Here is a 19,853-nt window from a genome sequence, read left to right as displayed (position 1 = left end):
TTCGGGTATTCGTTATTTGATGAAATGACGAAAGAAATTATATTATTTTTTATTTTATTTTTTTTTATTATTTCAGCATACATTTTTAATTTATTTAGGAATAAGATTAAGTGTTAGTAGTAAAATGTTTTCTGTATATATATTTTTACGAATCATTAAAAATCAATATACTGAGAAAGTGTCAGAGTATATTTCGGTCGGAGTCACTTAAAGCGCCGATTGCTTTTAAGTTTTTGTTGTTCTGCAAGAGGCTTGTGCATGCCTACTCTAACGATGGAATGATTTTTAGGGGAGGGTGAAGACGGGTGAAGAATTAAATTACTTTTTAAAGTTATTATATATAAGGAAATATATATAAGGAAATTATTAAATTAACGACAATAATTTAATTAAATCTCACAATAACCCAAAATATAATAACAAGTGCCTGAAAAATTGTAAACAAAAAAGGTAAACAAGTCCATCAGCTGTTTTCGTGTCTTCACCCTCCCCTAAAAATCATTCCATCGTTAGAGTAGGCATGCACAAGCCTCTTGCAGAACAACAAAAACTTAAAAGCAATCGGCGCTTTAAGTGACTCCGACCGAAATATACTCTGACACTTTCTCAGTATATTGATTTTTAATGATTCGTAAAAATATATATACAGAAAACATTTTACTACTAACACTTAATCTTATTCCTAAATAAATTAAAAATGTATGCTGAAATAATAAAAAAAAATAAAATAAAAAATAATATAATTTCTTTCGTCATTTCATCAAATAACGAATACCCGAATTTTGTTAGGGTAGCAAGCCTTAAAAGTAAGAAAAATCAAAATTTTGTGCGCTGGCTTCGAAACGAAATCGCACGCACACATACACCCATGTATGTGAATGTGTGACACGCATACATACAAAGATCAACCGAAGCGCAGGCCAACCTTCTTCATCGCGCTCCGTTTAGAGACTGAGAAACAGAAAACATTTAATGCGAGAATGAGCGTAAGATGAACGAACGATGAGCGTAAGAGAGCGTAAGAAATCCGCTCTGGGGCCTGCTGGGGCCTGTAGCAAGAAATTTTCGCGTCCATTTTCGTTGTATGAAATGGGTTGTCTATATGCTGTATGGTTAGTGGTAAGACCCAGCACCAAAAGAAATATACACACTTTGTATTTACATGAAAATAAATAACAATTGAAGTAAAATTGACTGACTAAGGGTTAATGCTCCTCTGGCAAGGGTTGCCACTCAGTTGTATCCGAGGGATCGCGGCGTCCCCTTCGATCGGGCGTGTAAAATGGGAATAAAATGCATTAAATAGTGATAGATTGTGTGATTTAACCGGCTTGCGTGATGACGGATAGCATTGGACCATCCATCCTTATCATTGCCGTGAGTTATGACACAATCCGGGGGCAAAAAACTACATTTTCGCATGACACGCGCACCTGCGACAATCCGCCCTGCGTTCGTGTTAACTTTGGCTTTTTGCGAGGTTCTCCGTGGCATTTGCACGTTGCGTGTTTTGGCCAGGACTTTGGAAAAACATCAGGACACACAGCCCAGCCGGCAGTGCAGTCAACAAATCCCAATCCCGGCGGACACGGAATTTATGTTTGTTTGAGAACATTTCGCCGTCAAGTCATTCGTCAGTCTTGTCACATAGCATTTTTTGTTGAATGTGTGGGTGTATCTGTGTGTGATTGCGGCAGACGCGTACGGAAGAAGAAGAACTGAGCTGAAAGATGGAAAAATGCGAGACAACAAATGCAAAAATTTGTGACGAGAGCCCAACTGGGTCCCTTTAGTGGCCAAGACAGGAGGAGCCACTACCGTTGACGCTGATTAATGCTCGAATTTGCTAATTTGATGTCGGATGGCGGGAACCCATCTATTTATGAGAGTGACTAGCTTTACTAAGTCGCTACTAATGATAAGTAGATAGATATCTTCTTAGAAAATAACTAAAGCTAATCTATATATTGGTTTTTATTTTAGCTTTTTCAACTTTATGAACTTGAAACTTCAAAGTATTTAATGTTTAATGACAAAATGCAGGATGATTCATTACGTTACGCTATGCTCTTGAATCAGAATTCGGAGGATATTCTATTTGTGGGATAACCATGCAGGTTTTTGGTAATCAAATTGCTACTAAATTAATAAGGCTAATCTATTAAAGCTCTTTTTTTTAGATTTTTAAACATTATGAACCTTGAACCCAATTCTTGATGATCAAATGCACGATGATTCATTACTGGAAAGAATATAGAATCATAATTCGAAGGATATTCTATTTGAGAGAGTGACTGGCATTAGTTTATTGAAGCTGAGTTACTATTTGCAACTTAGGTAAGTGACTAGCAATTAATATTTGTAGCTAAAAGTAACTAAAAGCTTACTAAATCTAACTAAACTCTTGAATGCTCTTCTTTTAACATTTTCACCCTCTGTTTCCATATAAAATACAAGACGCTTTAATAAAAATAACTAAAACTCTCCTTAGTAAAACATGTTTAATGCTCTTTATTCAAATAACCTGTCTATATTAATCCAATTGCCATTAAATAAACTGATTTCCATAAATTGTCATTTGCTGCCTTGCCGTAATTTCAGTCATTATTAGGTCATAAGAAACAATATTAACATATTTAAAGGAGAAAAGAGTGAAAATGGGAAAATGCTCGGCCTGACCTTGGAGGCAACGTGGCACTCGCACAAATCCCAGCAGGTGACACTCGGCATGACAGGCTCAAAATAGCATTACCCCGACTCTTATCCTTCCCCGGCTCCGGCTCCTGCTCCTTCTGCTGCTTCAGTTCCTGGTGCTAGTCAGGGCAATTAAGAGGCACGCCTGGCTGAAAGACCGAAAAAGGGGAATGGGAAATGAAGGGGCTCTCCCTGAGCATGTGAAAATTATGAAAATGTCTGCCACGACTTTGACAGTTGCCCTCGAAGAGCTCCACAGAGTGAATCCTTTGTTGTCTGTGCCGGCAGGACGGAAAGGAAGAATACGGAATTGCCGTCGAGCACGCACAGGTGTCCCGGGCGGGTGGCGACAGCTCTGAGCCACGGCTCCACCCTCGACTTTGCATATATGAAAACTAATTTGGTGTATACGTTCGTGTTGATTGTGTTTCCCATTGCCGGTGGCCCAACTTCCGAGTCCGGATGAGGAAGTGCTCCCCAGAACAGAATGAAGCCACAATGACCTCATGTGACCAGCGGTTAATGGAGGGAATGCAACAGAAGCAATTAACCTAAAAGGCCCATAAAGGACACTTGGGGCCGGGGCTGACAACTTTTTTGGGGTAACTCGATACGAGGTCCGAGTCACTTTCTTGGCCTAAATCAGATTAGCCGGCCCATTACTTACCCCGCCCTGTGATTTCGGCCTGATTCTGACTGAGTTGGCTTTGTGTCCTGATTTGGGTTTATCCTTCATGAAAGTAAACCATTTGTATTATTTATTGATTGGAAAAGCGTCCATTTGTCGCCTGTTTATAACTCTGGCTCGTCACTAGTACTTTAATTAGATTCAGTTATTCCCCTTTGAATGTTTGGAGTTTCCTAAGTCCTTTTGCATTTTTGAATCCTTTTGACTGTGCAAACTTCTTTTGGCAACTCCTGCCATTATCCCGCCACTCGACTCCCTTTTCATAATTACTCCAGTGGCACGGAAAACGGTCTCCCCCACTTCTCGGCCGCATTTCTAAGCTTTTTCAAATTCTCGACTGTGGCAGAAATTAATTACACCGCCAGGACATAAGGACACTTGGCCCAGGACTCGGAACACAGGGCCACAGAGTGTTTAATGAAGCGGTTTAAGTGGCGGAGGGTGCATCCCGCAAAAGAAAAGGCGGCCAAACCCAACAAATTTCCATATTTGCCGTCGCCGGCGTCGAGTGAGATAAATGGACAAGTCCTGGGGCAGTCCTCCCTTTTTTCTCTGTGTTTCGGTCTCCACCTGAAGTGGAACTTTTGTCCAGAGCAGTTTATTATTGCAAAAAAAAAGAATGTATGAAAAAAAGACTCGAAAGATGGGGAGCTGGGGGGCTTACTTCTCTTGTTGCTGTGTTTCGGTTTCTGTGTTTGGGCTGCCAATATTTCAGTTGGCCTTATGACAGCTACAAGTGCGCCTTTTGATAAGCATTCCGATCCCCGTCCGAACCGCTGTCCATGTTGCGGATAAAGCGACGACAACTGGACGAGATGCGAAATGCTTCTCCGCGACACAAAGGCCGCAAGCTGCAGGTTGCCAGTGGCCAGTGGCCAGTTGCAGGTTGATTTCCGATCCGCGTGGGATGCATTGGATCCATGGTCGCGTGCTCCATTGTTTGTGTGTTCCGTGGAATTCCCCTGCATTCGATTCTGACTCCGATTCCGCATGAATATGTCAATGTAATGATCTGTGCGGCTGGTTCGTTCGCATCTCTGGAATTACATAAATATTAACTTGTACTTTTTATAAACATGTTTGCGCACCACAGACCCAAGATGTGGCTGCCTTCTCAGCGCATCTGCAGGTAATGTTGTGAATTCCAAAGCGAATAATGTGGCTCCGATTGATATGATTTATACACTAAAGACCACTCTTACCGACTGTGCCTTGCACTTTAGGAATAAGTTGAGTGCCTTCCAGTTCCTGCAAGTTAATCTATTAAACAAAATCATAAAAAGCAAGATCTTGAATTAAGTAGGGAAGCATTGGATTCCACATACAGCTCTCCTAGTTAGCTTTTCGGAGACTTTCAAACTTTTATTTTGGACAAACATGAGTGAAAAGGATGGCAAGGAACTAGTTAAGGATGTCCAGGCGAAATCCCCTGGACTCAGTCAGGAGTGCCAGCCTTGCTCCTATACTTTTTGCGAATTCCACAACGAATCCCAGCTGAAGGTGGTTCAGAATCTGATCGACAAGGAGCTCTCTGAACCCTACTCCATATACACCTACCGCTACTTTGTCTACAACTGGCCGAATCTCTGCCTCTTCGCCAAGGATGGCGACCGGTATGTGGGAGTGATTGTGAGCAAGTTGGAGATGACTCTGGCGGGTGTGGCGCAGGGCTACATAGCCATGCTGGCGGTGGACGAGAGCTACAGGAAGCGGGGAATCGGCAAAGCCTTGGTGGTAATGGTCGTTGAGGCAATGGCTCTGATGGACGCCTCTATGGTCGTCCTGGAGACTGAGACGACCAATAAGCCAGCGTTGGCTCTTTACCAAAGTTTGGGATTCATCCGAGAGCGACGTTTGCCACGATATTACTTGAACGGAGTGGATGCCTTTCGCCTCAAGCTGATAATCAAGGATCCTGGGCATCTGCTCGACAGCGAGGATTGACGATTAGCCCCATTTCTGTTAGGACATGTTCCTTAGTTTACATTCCCAATGAATTATTTCGATCGCTTCCTAGTTGGTTTTTCCTTTGACCTTTGCTCTCTCCGATTCAATTAGCGCCCCAGCATGCTGCTACTTGGGTAGCCTAGAGACGCAGGACTCCTCGGCGCACAGGTAGTTCTAACTTCGCCGCCTAATTGAGCCGCAAAACGGGGTCCTGCCGGGCAGGACGATCAAACCGATCGACCAGAAGGGATAATTGCTTCTCAGGGTCAATGTCAGGACACATTAAGGAGCACTTGTTGCGTTGATAAGGTTATGCTTTAATAGGTGGTCTTGGATTTTTTAGGACTGTTAAGAGCTACAAAGTTCTCAAACTATCTGATGCAGGTTTCGTTTATACGGCCTAAGGGATTCCACATTTGGCTTACTTGCTCAGCTCCCTTCAGAGGTAACTTGTCTTTAAATCACATAAAATGTTTGCGTTTTTGGTGGGCATTAACAAATAGTTTCAGGTACTCTTCGCAGGCCCTTTAGCCCTTCCAGCCACTTTTCACGATTTTCGAAGGAGCCTCCAGGAAATTTGACAAAAAATCTGAAAAAATATTTGCATCTGGATTTGAATGCAGTTTTGTTGAGAATCGATCCACAAATCGTTTAAGGTATTCCGTTTGGAAATCGGTTGGGTTTTGGCAAAGATACGACTTTTCACGATTTTCGAAGGGGAGCCTCCAGGAAATTTGACAAAAAATTCAAAAAATATTTTCATCTGGATTTTAATGCAGTTTTGTTGAGAATCGATCCACAATTCGTTTAAGGTAGTCCGCTCAAGAATCGGATGATTTTTGCCAAAGATAGAGCCTTCCCCGTGGGCCCTATAGTGGCTCCAAGCACTTTTGTGCATTTTTGAAGGGGACCCTCCAGGAAATTTGACAAAAAATCTAAAAAATATTATGTTCTTAGATTTTGATGCAGATTTGTGGAGAATCGATCTACAAATCGTTTAAGGTAGTCCGCTCAAGAATCGGGTGATTTTTGCCAAAGATAGAGCCTTCCCCGTGGGCCCTATAGTGGCTCCAAGAACTTTTGTGCATTTTTGAAGGGGACCCTCCAAGAAATTTGACAAAAAATTCAAAAAATATTATGTTCTTAGATTTTGATGCAGATTTGTTGAGAATCGATCCACAATTCGTTTAAGGTAGTCCGCTCAAGAATCGGATGATTTTTGCCAAAGATAGAGCCTTCCCCGTGGGCCCTATAGTGGCTCCAAGCACTTTTGTGCATTTTTGAAGGGGACCCTCCAGGAAATTTGACAAAAAATCTAAAAAATATTATGTTCTTAGATTTTGATGCAGATTTGTGGAGAATCGATCTACAAATCGTTTAAGGTAGTCCGCTCAAGAATCGGGTGATTTTTGCCAAAGATAGAGCCTTCCCCGTGGGCCCTATAGTGGCTCCAAGCACTTTTGTGCATTTTTGAAGGGGACCCTCCAAGAAATTTGACAAAAAATTCAAAAAATATTATGTTCTTAGATTTTGATGCAGATTTGTGGAGAATCGATCTACAAATCGTTTAAGGTAGTCCGCTCAAGAATCGGGTGATTTTTGCCAAAGATAGAGCCTTCCCCGTGGGCCCTATAGTGGCTCCAAGCACTTTTGTGCATTTTTGAAGGGGACCCTCCAAGAAATTTGACAAAAAATTCAAAAAATATTATGTTCTTAGATTTTGATGCAGATTTGTGGAGAATCGATCTACAAATCGTTTAAGGTAGTCCGCTCAAGAATCGGATGATTTTTGCCAAAGATAGAGCCTTCCCCGTGGGCCCTATAGTGGCTCCAAGCACTTTTGTGCATTTTTGAAGGGAACCCTCCAGGAAATTTGACAAAAAATTCAAAAAATATTACGTTCTTAGATTTTGATGCAGATTTGTGGAGAATCGATCTACAAATCGTTTAAGGTAGTCCGCTCAAGAATCGGATGATTTTTGCCAAAGATAGAGCCTTCCCCGTGGCCCCTATAGTGGCTCCAAGCACTTTTGTGCATTTTTGAAGGGGACCCTCCAGGAAATTTGACAAAAAATCTAAAAAATATTATGTTCTTAGATTTTGATGCAGATTTGTGGAGAATCGATCTACAAATCGTTTAAGGTAGTCCGCTCAAGAATCGGATGATTTTTGCCAAAGATAGAGCCTTCCCCGTGGGCCCTATAGTGGCTCCAAGCACTTTTGTGCATTTTTGAAGGGAACCCTCCAGGAAATTTGACAAAAAATTCAAAAAATATTATGTTCTTAGATTTTGATGCAGATTTGTGGAGAATCGATCTACAAATCGTTTAAGGTAGTCCGCTCAAGAATCGGGTGATTTTTGCCAAAGATAGAGCCTTCCCCGTGGGCCCTATAGTGGCTCCAAGCACTTTTGTGCATTTTTGAAGGGGACCCTCCAAGAAATTTGACAAAAAATTCAAAAAATATTATGTTCTTAGATTTTGATGCAGATTTGTGGAGAATCGATCTACAAATCGTTTAAGGTAGTCCGCTCAAGAATCGGATGATTTTTGCCAAAGATAGAGCCTTCCCCGTGGGCCCTATAGTGGCTCCAAGCACTTTTGTGCATTTTTGAAGGGAACCCTCCAGGAAATTTGACAAAAAATTCAAAAAATATTACGTTCTTAGATTTTGATGCAGATTTGTGGAGAATCGATCTACAAATCGTTTAAGGTAGTCCGCTCAAGAATCGGATGATTTTTGCCAAAGATAGAGCCTTCCCCGTGGCCCCTATAGTGGCTCCAAGCACTTTTGTGCATTTTTGAAGGGGACCCTCCAGGAAATTTGACAAAAAATCTAAAAAATATTATGTTCTTAGATTTTGATGCAGATTTGTGGAGAATCGATCTACAAATCGTTTAAGGTAGTCCGCTCAAGAATCGGATGATTTTTGCCAAAGATAGAGCCTTCCCCGTGGGCCCTATAGTGGCTCCAAGCACTTTTGTGCATTTTTGAAGGGGACCCTCCAAGAAATTTGACAAAAAATTCAAAAAATATTATGTTCTTAGATTTTGATGCAGATTTGTGGAGAATCGATCTACAAATCGTTTAAGGTAGTCCGCTCAAGAATCGGGTGATTTTTGCCAAAGATAGAGCCTTCCCCGTGGGCCCTATAGTGGCTCCAAGCACTTTTGTGCATTTTTGAAGGGGACCCTCCAGGAAATTTGACAAAAAATCTAAAAAATATTATGTTCTTAGATTTTGATGCAGATTTGTGGAGAATCGATCTACAAATCGTTTAAGGTAGTCCGCTCAAGAATCGGATGATTTTTGCCAAAGATAGAGCCTTCCCCGTGGGCCCTATAGTGGCTCCAAGCACTTTTGTGCATTTTTGAAGGGGACCCTCCAGGAAATTTGACAAAAAATTCAAAAAATATTATGTTCTTAGATTTTGATGCAGATTTGTGGAGAATCGATCTACAAATCGTTTAAGGTAGTCCGCTCAAGAATAGGATGATTTTTGCCAAAGATAGAGCCTTCCCCGTGGGCCCTATAGTGGCTCCAAGCACTTTTGTGCATTTTTGAAGGGGACCCTCCAGGAAATTTGACAAAAAATTTAAAAATTATAAGGTTCTTAGATTTTGATGCAGATTTGTGGAGAATCGATCTACAAATCGTTTAAGGTAGTCCGCTCAAGAATAGGATGATTTTTGCCAAAGATAGAGCCTTCCCCGTGGGCCCTATAGTGGCTCCAAGCACTATTGTGCATTTTTGAAGGGGACCCTCCAGGAAATTTGACAAAAAATCTGAAAAAATATTTGCATCTGGATTTTAATGCAGTTTTGTTGAGAATCGATCCACAATTCGTTTAAGGTATTCCGTTTGGGAATCGGTTGGGTTTTGGCAAAGATAGAGCCTTCCCCGTGGCCCTATAGTGGCTCCAAGCACTATTGCGCATTTTTGAAGGGGACCCTCCAGGAAATTTGACAAAAAATCTACAAAATATTATGTTCTTAGATTTTGATGCAGATTTGTGGAGAATCGATCTACAAATCGTTTTAGGTAGTCCGCTCAAGAATCGGATGATTTTTGCCAAAGATTGAGCCTTCCCCGTGGGCCCTATAGTGGCTCCAAGCACTATTGTGCATTTTTGAAGGGGACCCTCCAGAAAATTTGACAAAAAATCTGAAAAAATGTTTGCATCTGGATTTTAATGCAGTTTTGTTGAGAATCGATCCACAATTCGTTTAAGGTATTCCGTTTGGGAATCGGTTGGGTTTTGGCAAAGATAGAGCCTTCCCCGCGGCCCTATAGTGGCTCCAAGCACTTTTGTGCATTTTTGAAGGGAACCCTCCAGGAAATTTGACAAAAAATTCAAAAAATATTATGTTCTTAGATTTTGATGCAGGTTTGTGGAAAATTGATCGACAAATCGTTTAAGGTAGTCCGCTCAAGAATCGGATGATTTTTGCCAAAGATAGAGCCTTCCACGTGGGCCCTATAGTGGCTCCAAGCACTATTGTGCATTTTTGAAGGGGACCCTCCAGGAAATTTGACAAAAAATCTGAAAAAATATTTACATCTGGATTTTAATGCAGTTTTGTTGAGAATCGATCCACAATTCGTTTAAGGTATTCGGTGTGGGAATCGGTTGGGTTTTGGCAAAGATAGAGCCTTCCCCGTGGCCCTATAGTGGCTCCAAGCACTATTGTGCATTTTTGAAGGGGACCCTCCAGGAAATTTGACAAAAAATTTGAAAAAATATTTGCATCTGGATTTTAATGCAGTTTTGTTGAGAATCGATCCACAATTCGTTTAAGGTATTCCGTGTGGGAATCGGTTGGGTTTTGGCAAAGATAGAGCCTTCCCCGTGGCCCTATAGTGGCTCCAAGCACTATTGTGCATTTTTGAAGGGGACCCTCCAGGAAATTTGACAAAAAATCTGAAAAAATATTTGCATCTGGATTTTAATGCAGTTTTGTTGAGAATCGATCCACAATTCGTTTAAGGTATTCCGTTTAAGAATCGGTTGGGGTTTCCAGGTCGGATGGGCCTTCCGTGGATTTTTAACGATTTTCAAAGGGAAGGTTTTCTTCGACCAATTTTTTGTTGATGCTCGGGCAAAGGGTTTCGATAGTTGTCTGTTTTTGTTTTTATTGAAAGTTCTGTTCTTTAGGGGGTCATCGCTTTCCAGCTGAGTTCTCTGAGGAACATTGAACCCTTCGAGAGTTCTCATCGGTGGTCCTACTGGCCGCAGATCGTTGATCTGCGATACCCACTCGAAACTGGCTACCAGCTTCCTCAGTTTGAGTTCTGAACCTACTCCGGCTGCAGATCTGGCTCGATTCCGTGGCAGCTTTTCGCTGCGCCACTTCACCTTTCTGCCAAATGTAAACAAAAACGTCCAAAGTCAACTTTTGGGCAGGTGGCTTCCGAGGAGTCGTCCCAGTTGTGAAGCCAGAGCTTCTGTCCAGAGCCAGAGCTCCAGATGACATGCAACGTTGTGGCAACATTTTCGTGCGTCGCAAGCAGGCAGGCAGGCAGGTGAGAGAGGAGCGTTGATTGAGTTGCACCTGCCATTCGCAGAAACAAGCTGGTCCACCGGACAGGAGCTGCGGAGGATGGGGGCAGCGATGCTCGCGTTATTTATGTGGATTTTTCGGCTTCAGAGAGCTTCCATCCGATGCGGATTGCGATTCAAAGTCGCAATCACCGTCGCAGGCTAAGCCTGTCGTCTGCTGACCTCGTCCCCGTTTGCAGTTGACATTGTGCCTGAATTTCAATTCGGATGTCCACGAGGCGGCAGCTTGTGTCTCCCATAAATCTTGTTGCCCAGGAGGCTGCCTAGGATTTGGATTGCTCTGGATTGGCACGGTCTTGGTCTCCGTTTGTGATGCACCTTCACAGCGTGTCTAGTTTGTCCTTGGAGGGAGGTTCATAATTGCATAATTTGACTTCAAACTAATTGGCATTTGTGATAGTTTATAAAGTCTCATTGGGTTAGTTACATAACAGAAACAATAGTATATTTAGGTATGTCACGTATGTTTATGTTACTTATTTCTTTATAATCATTTCTGCAAATAATTGGAATACGCAATCAATCATTTCAGATTGTGATATGCTGCTTAGATTATGCACAATTAATAATTCTGATTTTCGGAGAAGTACCCATTAGGAAAGGGTTTGTACTCGAACTGTAGTTTCTTTAGTTTTGTTAGTTTTTGAGATTTAAGATTTAAGGCTAAGTTTGTTGGTTAGTAAGGTAGTAACCATATTTTACTAAAATTAATAGAAACACACCCCAATATTATTAATAAGTACCTTAAAGTCGACTTTCTTTAGACCCAGAAAGTCCTTATGACTTTAGATCCCCCGAAAGTTGGTCAAGCAAAACGCTCATTTGAGAATTCATGGACTTAAGTCCTGCTAATCCGATAGGATTGAAAGCAGTGGGAAATGACAATATAAATTATTAGCAGATTCTTCTGCGACTCCTACATATTTCATATTTCATGGGGGATTTTCTTTGCTGTGCGACGACTTCGGCTCACTTCGATATATAGAGCAAATATCGATTTGTTGGACGGACTGACGTCCCTCAGCTTTCTGCTTCCGCCCTGCCTGCCTGCCTGCCAGTGGAGGAAATTCGTTGACACAGAGTCTCCGGCACTGGGAAGCTCATGGAATGGGTATTAATTAAGGATTTTCCCCAAGTTTTAGTTGCAATTTTTCGCCATGAGCTGAAGCGCTCATATTTATGTGGAGCAAATATTGATTGAATGAGGCCTCCCCCACCTCTGGCATCGGCTCAGCCACCCAGGGTTATTTATTAAGAAAACAGGAATTTCATTTATAATTTAGACATTTATTTTTGTTCAATTTTTCTCTGTTTATTTATTTATCTATAATGTCTCGTGCTGAACATTTCCTTTTCCTATTTCTCGAAAGGAACGGGGGACATCGTGTGTGCTTGGAAGGAGGGTGGGCGTTTTGCGGTTTTTTGGTTTTCGGTTTTGCGGATATTATTGAGAATCGAATATGCTAACTTTTGGGGCTTTCTGGCCCACAAGGATTCTATTTTGGCTCTCGCTCTGCTGGCTTTCATGCCAGATTAGCTATTTTCATTCTGCGATTACTTTGAATATTTTTCTATTTGCGTACGATATACATACATGTTTCTATCTATCTATGAATGTGTATATATCTTTTGCGATTGCGACTGTATGTGTGGGGGAGAGTATCGGTCAATATGTCAAGTATCTTGATAATCTCCTCCTTGATTATTTATGGCCCTCAGAGTGTGGGCATCTGAAAATCAAAAACCTAAAACTGAAAGGAAAATAAAAAGGCTTTTTGTGTGTTTTTTGTTGTATTCTTGAAATGTTTTGATTTTTATTTTCTTTGGCTTCTCGTGTGTATTTTCAATTGGATATTCTTTACAGTTGAATTAGTTTGTTTTTCTCCTCCTGACCTCCTGTTTTTTCGTGCTTGGTTTTGTGTGAATTTCACTAAATTATTAAATAAATAAATAAATAGTTGGCTCGACTGACAAATTAATAAACCCTCGCTTGCCCTACAATAAATAAATATAATTAGTAATACTTTTGTGTGGTGTGGTGTGGTTGGTTTTCCGATAAAGAGGGGATTACGATAAATGTTTGCTCGATTTTGTAACGCATTAAGTGACTTTAATTTAATTTAATTCGATTTGCTTAATTGATCTGAACTGAATGGTTCTTTGCTGTGGTTTTCCATCGGATTTTTGCCTTTTCCTTTGTTTTGCTGACTAGTGTGCGACTTAATAGTATTTACAATTTGAAACAATTTGTTAGGGAGCTAGTTATACCTACAGATACAGATACTATCGCTAGGACTACGTACATAGTTCGAGTTATGGATGTATAAACACCCGATACAGCTTCGATACATTCAGAGTTAATTGCGGCCAATAAATAAATGTTTTTTAAGAAAACAGGCGAAACGAATTGCCTAATTTAAATCATAGTGAGAGGTGATTCCACCGAGGATCCCACTGCTCCGCTCCGAATCTGTTTCCTCAATCTTTTAATTGGTTTTTACACGCGAAATAAATTCAGTCTTTGGTTCTATCACAACATTTGTTTACACGTTTCGGCTTCGGTTTATAGTATTTCTTTCAGTGTTATTAGTTTTGAGTTGAGTTTGTGTTTTCGGAACTGAAACGGTTAACGGTAACTGCAAACGGTAACGGTAACGGTAACGATAACGATAACGGTAATGCTAACCGAAAAGCAAAAGCCAATTAATTCGAATTTAGTTTTTAACTAAATCGCAGAGTGAACTTTTCTTTTCATCCTTCGCCACGAACTCGCTATGTCTCTCAATCTCTCCTGAGTCCTGGGCACGGTCCTGGCGCTTAGGACACGCCCAGGTCGTGCAGCAGGTGCTGGGTGATCTCCTCGCCCTGCTCCTCCATCAGCTGGGCCGTCACCGTGTTGATCAGGTTGAAGACGATGGCGAAGACGGTGAAGGCGCAGTAGACGCCCAGCGCCAGCCACCAGATGAGCTGCTCATACTCCCGGTGCCCGAAGTTCTTCAGCACCAGGAAGCCGATCGTGAGTCCCGCCAGGGCTCCTGTGAGGTGGGCGATGTACGACACCTGGGGACCCTTGACGAAGGCTCCGCCATCGAAGTACTGGGTGTACAGAGCATATCCCAAGTCGCAGGATACTAAAATGAGAAGAAAAATAAGGAATCAAGTTAGTGACGTTGTTCCACAAACACTTCCCAGATAGGAAATGGCAAGAGAGAAGCTCCATTATCCTTCTAGATGGCATTGCTTGAAACTCACCGAAGATAACCACTGATCCCAGCTGCGTGGAGGCGCTCTTCATGTGCGCATAGTTGAGGGTGATGTTGGCCAAGTGGGCGGCCAGCAGGGCGTACACACCACCGCTAGCCCCCACCAGGAACACCTCCGAGTCGACCACACTCGTTCCCAGGGATCCGGCGAAGACGCCCGCCATGTAGATGACGCCAATCCTGGCCGTGCCGTGCATCACCTCCAGGGGGATGCCGAAGAACAGCTGGATGACGATGTTGAAGCCCAGGTGGAACCAGTTGGCGTGCAGGAACATGTAGCTGAAGAAGCGCCACACCTGGAGCCTCCTGTCCGGCCGGTAGACCAGCACCGAGTCCGACGGAATCGGGACGGGCAGCCCGAAGTTCTGGGCGGGCATGGTGTAGCGGTCGTAGGCGAAGATTGCAATCTGGAATTGGACGGAGGAAGGGATTCGATTAGTTTTTTCTACTATTTTTGGGTGGGCTGAGTTATCCCCAAGCTGATTTATGTTGTGGCTGTCTGGCACGCGACCGAAATGCGTCCCAAATAAAGTCCCATGGAAGGGATTCGGCTGCCAACTTGGCTGCGCTTCAAAAGAGCGAACTCATACGCCCTGTTGGCCGCCTTGTCGTGCTACTTCCTACTCAGGACTCCTATATTTTTCACATAACAAAAATATTATGTACTTTTATATATGCTAGTCTAAAAATCACAAATTTGAACCCCTAAAAAGGCTATTCGTTTCGTGGCTGGGCTGTTTGTTGTTCGACTTGTTTACAATCGATTTTCGGGGGGCGCCACCGAGGCAGACACGGACACAGACACAGTCTGGTGGAAAGTGGGGAGCGAAAAACGGGGAAATACCACGGAAAAGTCTTGGAAAACTTCCTCCTTTCACGGCCTGGCCCCCCGCTAAATCATTTTTATCGCTCTTGGGTGGAAGTTGTGCGGCGGCTTTGATTCGAGGACCGCAATAAATGGTACGTGCAGACACTCACCTCAATGATGGAGATCACCAGGATGAACCAGGGCCAGTGCTTGCGGTGCTCGTACTTCAGCATGTCCAGATCCTCGCCGCACGCCTCCGGAAGCGGCGTGGCCGGGACGTGGCAGGGATCGCGCTGCATGTAGATGTGCTCGCCCTGGCGGGTGCAGCAGGTACTGCTGGCCGTGCTGCAGTCCGTGTCGTAGGACGAGGAGTTCGAGGCGGAGCACACGGGGGGAATGTCAATGATGGTCTCCGTTTGATGGGCAGAGGCGGGAGCGGCCTCAACTGGCTCCTTCTCCATCTGCACTTTAGTTTCGTTTACATTCGCTGGCTTTTCCATTTTGTTTCTCGCTTTTCCTTTTTCTTGTGGCGCCGGAGAAGAAATTCTGTAACGAGACAGCACGCATAAAGTGTGTAATTAATTAACTTGAACCGAACAATAAACAAAAATCAATTAAGTGCATAAATTATTCATAAAACAGGGCGAAATGCACTGGCAGTGGCAGTGGCACTGCCAGCGGCAGAGTTGAAAAGCAATTACAACATTGAGGCAGGATGGGAGATGGGGCAGGGAAGATTTTTCCGAGCAAGAATTTTGTTTATGGACTGGGATACGGACTCTCGGGCTTTGCTTCATCCGTGTGTAGCCACTTCCTTGTTTTTTTTTTTTGTTGTTCTCGAAGAAAGCCACGTCGGAAAACTGGGTCAGAAGTAGACAGAGCTCCATAAAATTTGATGGGGCAAGTTTTCTTCCAAGGGAAGTTGTGCTAAAATTAGCCAGAAAGACTCGGCATATACTTGGGTATCTGTATCTGTATCTGTGAGTGCAGTCGGTTAGCCCTGAAATCATCTCCGTTAATGGCCAACTAATCGGCTAATGGCCGGGCATTATTGTAATTTGCCAAACAGCCGCGTTTCCCAACAAACTATGTTAATCGCATTCGATTCAATTACGAGCAAATCTTTGTAGGCTCCTTGAACAATTTAATTGACGAAAAAATCACTTTTCTGATTTTCATTGCCTTGCACAACCCAACAAAAAATAATCTTTTACTTTTTTTTTTTTTTTGGAATTTCAGCGCCAACGCTTTTGGCTTATTTCCTCTCTCGGTCTGGCCGTCTCAAGTCGCGTTGCACACACGCACCGTTACTGTTGTTGTCTTTGTTGTAATTATGTCTGCGGCATGTACACCTACACTCGGAGAAAAACATGTTGCATAGAGTGAGTGGGACGGTCTTTGTTTTCGTTTCGGCCCTCGGTTGTCGGTTGCCTAGCGATTTCAATATGGAACGAAATCGCGGCCCGCTGCTTATTAATTAATTTATTTATTAATTTTAATTGCGGCTCGGCAGACAACTGCACTGAATGTCCATGCGAGCATGACAATTGCATGAAAAACCCGAAGAAGATGTTGAAAGTCGACAGCTCTCAAAAAATTAATTCAAGCCTCTGGAGGCTAGCCTGGAACTCTACTTCGGTCCGAGAATAGTTTCACATGACCCGAGGTGTAATTTGCATTCGCACCCCTTTGGGGGAAGCAAAAACCAAACGCGTAGAGAGACAGGCAGAACTGCAAGTTGAACAAACTCATTACCCCTTAAAGTGCACTTTTTGTTGTTTATTTGTTTGTGCGACAATTTCTATTGCAATTTTCCCCATGCCTCCTGCCCCATGCCGCCTGCCCCCCTGCCCCTTGCCGGACGAATGCGTCGGGGTCTCATTAAGGTCGGGGATTCTCCTCTGGCTTACCTTGGGCTCTTCTCGATTTTCCTCCACTGAGGTCTGATATTATCCGAAATACGAGGGTTTCGCTTCAGCTGCTGCCTTTAATCCAAATGTTGTTCTTTCACTTTGCCACTTTTCTCACAGGTTCGGAACTCGATTTCAACTTCACAGATAATTCGAAAAATCATTTTCGAGATATTTGTTCCGAGAGGTATTATTTTATTTTGTTGTATTTTCTGGTTTCTGTATCTTGTATCTTTCTGCTGTTGCACCCACACACACGTCGTCGTTCTTCTTTTTCAACAGCGAGCTAACTGACTATCCATGTGTCTCGACCGCGTCAAATGTATCTTGTATCTCAAGCACTCGTCCAACGGCACCGGCTTTTATACGGCTCCGCTTGCAACTCGAACATGTTGTGTTTTCGTTCGCGCTCGTATAAGAGTGCGCGTCGCGTAGAAGAGAACCTGGCAGCCGACCGTTCCGTTGGATGCGACGCGTCATATATCCGTTGGATGCGACGCGTTATAGATCGCTTCGATTGCCCCTAGTAGCCCATAACGGTTAATGACTCACCTGGCCAACCCGGGGGCTATTACCAATGTCATTGGCTAACTGACTAAGAAATGCGCCTCTTCTTTGAATGTAAGATGTGCGCTTTGTCATGAATTGCAACAGTCGGGGGCAGTCAGCCTTCTAATGTAAGCAATTTTTATAAATTACTTTGGAGGTCTCTAGAAAATTGGTAGGTTGTTTAAACTGCACTGGGGGTTTTTTAAATGCAATTAAGCTCTTTGGTTTCTTATTAAAATACATCTTTAAATATAAATTGTTCGTAACATTAAAGTCTGTCAAGGAATAAGCTATCTTTAATAGGACCCAATTTTGTATTATTTTTCGAGTTTCTTATTTTTAATCTTCTAGAAAAAGAAAATTTTGTGATGAAATATAATTAAAGGTTTTACCTAAAATCCTAGTTTATACTTGTTCTGATAATGACATAATTTTGAGCTATATTAAATTTATTTATTTATTTATTTATTTAGAATTTATTAAATTTAATTAATCTTTATTTTTATTCAGGTTTGATTTCATAAAGAAAACTGATTAAACTCCCGGTCCCTGGGTTTTTTTTTACTTTTTTTTTACGATGACAGGTTTTTAAATAATTTAACTTAAAATTTAAAGCAATGAGTAATCTTCCACCAATCTGACTACTCATCTTTATGACTAAAACGCATTCGAATCACCAATCGATTAATCGCTTCAATTTTCTAAATATACCCAATTTTTATTACAAGACAATCATTGACTATTTCGTAAAGTTTATTGAATTTTAAATATAATACCAATATGAAACTCCCCTGTAGCCTGGAACGTGCCACAGCAGGTTGGCTGAAATGCAAATCAAGTCCAGCAATCCAGCTTAGCAATGCAGAACATGTACCGCATCGGAAAACCCTCCGATTCCCAGTAAGAGATCATGGCCAGGGGGTTTTGAATTTCACACCTTTTTTTTTAGTCCGGGGAGAGTACGGCGTAGAGAGGAGATAGAGATAGAAATCGGTAGCAAAAATAAATATTTATACAAATTATTAGGCAGCCCTGAGCCGACGCAGTCAGCCGAGGACGAGTTCGCGGGAAAGGTCACGGCACATTGCACAAAAGGAGTAGCATCCGATGACGAGGTTTCCTGGCTTCCTGGCGTGGCCCAGCCAAGGATCATCTTCGGAGCGTGATTACGTGTTTTGCATGATAAGCTGGGAATTTACACAGATCTGATAGATAAGACAAACACCCACACACATTCCCACTGTCCTGGCGAGTCATCCTCGGAGTCCCGCATGAAAAGTGAAAATGTTTTCACAGCGTAGAGAGCAGGGAGAGCTGGCTACTGAGATTTATGATGACTTTCTAAACATGTGCGTGCAACAGGTAAGCACTCACAGATACAGCGACAGATACGGATGTTCAGATACGGATGGAAAAAACACACCTATGCATGTACATTAGATGGCACGTCACCGGCTCGACTCCAGCTTCTAGTACTCCATCGTAAATCCTTTTTTCCCACGTTCCCTCAGGTTGAGTTCCATCCGATTTCATTGTGCTGGGCACGCATCACAGCACTGCCATCCCAGTGGACCCAATTGTCCTCTCCGCCTCCTACCCGTACTGGCAAGGTCACCCGCACACAGGCACACAGGTAATTCGGTGGGCCGGGTGGGCGTGGGCGGGCTTTTCCCACGCCGGACGTTGATTCCTGGCCCTTGTGCGGGAATTTCCTCCAACATGTGCTCAACATATGCGGCGGCTATCTGCCTCTTGGCCAGGAAATTCCGCAACTTGTTTCCCACACCGCGCAGCAAGGTGTCCTGCATGTCCTGTGTCCTTGCCTCCTTTTCCCGCTCCGGCACTTTTCCACTTCCCGGAGTTTTGTTTCGCTATTCGCGACTTTTTGTTCTGCGGCACTTGTCTCTGCAAGTTCCGCCAAATGTTTCGCGATGTGTGTGCCTTTGCGGGCAGCGTGTGTTTTTCCCAGCGCCTGTTATCCTTCCCAGGGATCTGTGGGACTAATCATCGGAAAGAGGCGCGTCGTTCAAGCAGCTTCTGAGAAAAGGGCCTTTGGAAGTGTCGGTTTCAAAGTGCTTGGATACACCTGAGTGGCTCCCAACCAGTTTTGTTCTTTAACCAAAAAACGAGGAAGATTTTGTCATACCAGGATCATATTTTTTGAAAGGGCCAACTTTCGGAGAGACTAACTTGCTTCAGCTCGGAAACAACAAAAGGACATCCCGGCACTGAAGGGTGTCAGAGATACCCGGATGAAATGCAAATTTTTATAATTTTCTCCACAAACCAGAACCAGAACAAGGACCAGAACTTGACGGGCAATCGCGAAACGGAGCACTGGAAATGAAATTGAAAAATTGATTGAGGACGAAGGCCAATAATAATGGACGAGTAATGAGACTGTCCGCGGCAGCGGCCGGAGGAGATGGCCCGA

At 42.9% G+C, this 19,853-nt stretch overlaps 2 protein-coding genes across 2 annotated transcripts; one reads left to right on the top strand and one right to left on the bottom strand.

Moving 5' to 3' along the window:
* Nucleotides 1-4,702: 4,702 nt before the first annotated feature.
* Naa30B (N(alpha)-acetyltransferase 30 B) lies at nt 4,703-5,393 on the top strand. The gene has a single exon (XM_017242986.3). It carries the CDS (start codon nt 4,760-4,762, stop codon nt 5,324-5,326), a length of 567 nt encoding a protein of 188 aa, XP_017098475.2. The 5' UTR covers nt 4,703-4,759; the 3' UTR covers nt 5,327-5,393.
* A 6,823-nt stretch (nt 5,394-12,216) lies between these two features.
* Nucleotides 12,217-17,191, bottom strand: rho (rhomboid). The gene is made up of 4 exons (XM_017242985.3): nt 16,871-17,191; nt 15,131-15,506; nt 14,142-14,559; nt 12,217-14,020 (listed from the first exon to the last, which is right to left on the bottom strand). Exons 2-4 carry the CDS (start codon nt 15,458-15,460, stop codon nt 13,707-13,709), a joined length of 1,062 nt encoding a protein of 353 aa, XP_017098474.1. The 5' UTR covers nt 15,461-15,506; nt 16,871-17,191; the 3' UTR covers nt 12,217-13,706.
* Nucleotides 17,192-19,853: the final 2,662 nt, after the last annotated feature.

The sequence above is a fragment of the Drosophila bipectinata genome, chromosome 3L (assembly GCF_030179905.1).
Source record: "Drosophila bipectinata strain 14024-0381.07 chromosome 3L, DbipHiC1v2, whole genome shotgun sequence".
NCBI classification, from domain to species: domain Eukaryota; kingdom Metazoa; phylum Arthropoda; class Insecta; order Diptera; family Drosophilidae; genus Drosophila; species Drosophila bipectinata.
The sequence above is the reverse complement of the archived record's forward strand: the minus strand, read 5'-3'. Positions and strand labels throughout refer to the sequence as shown.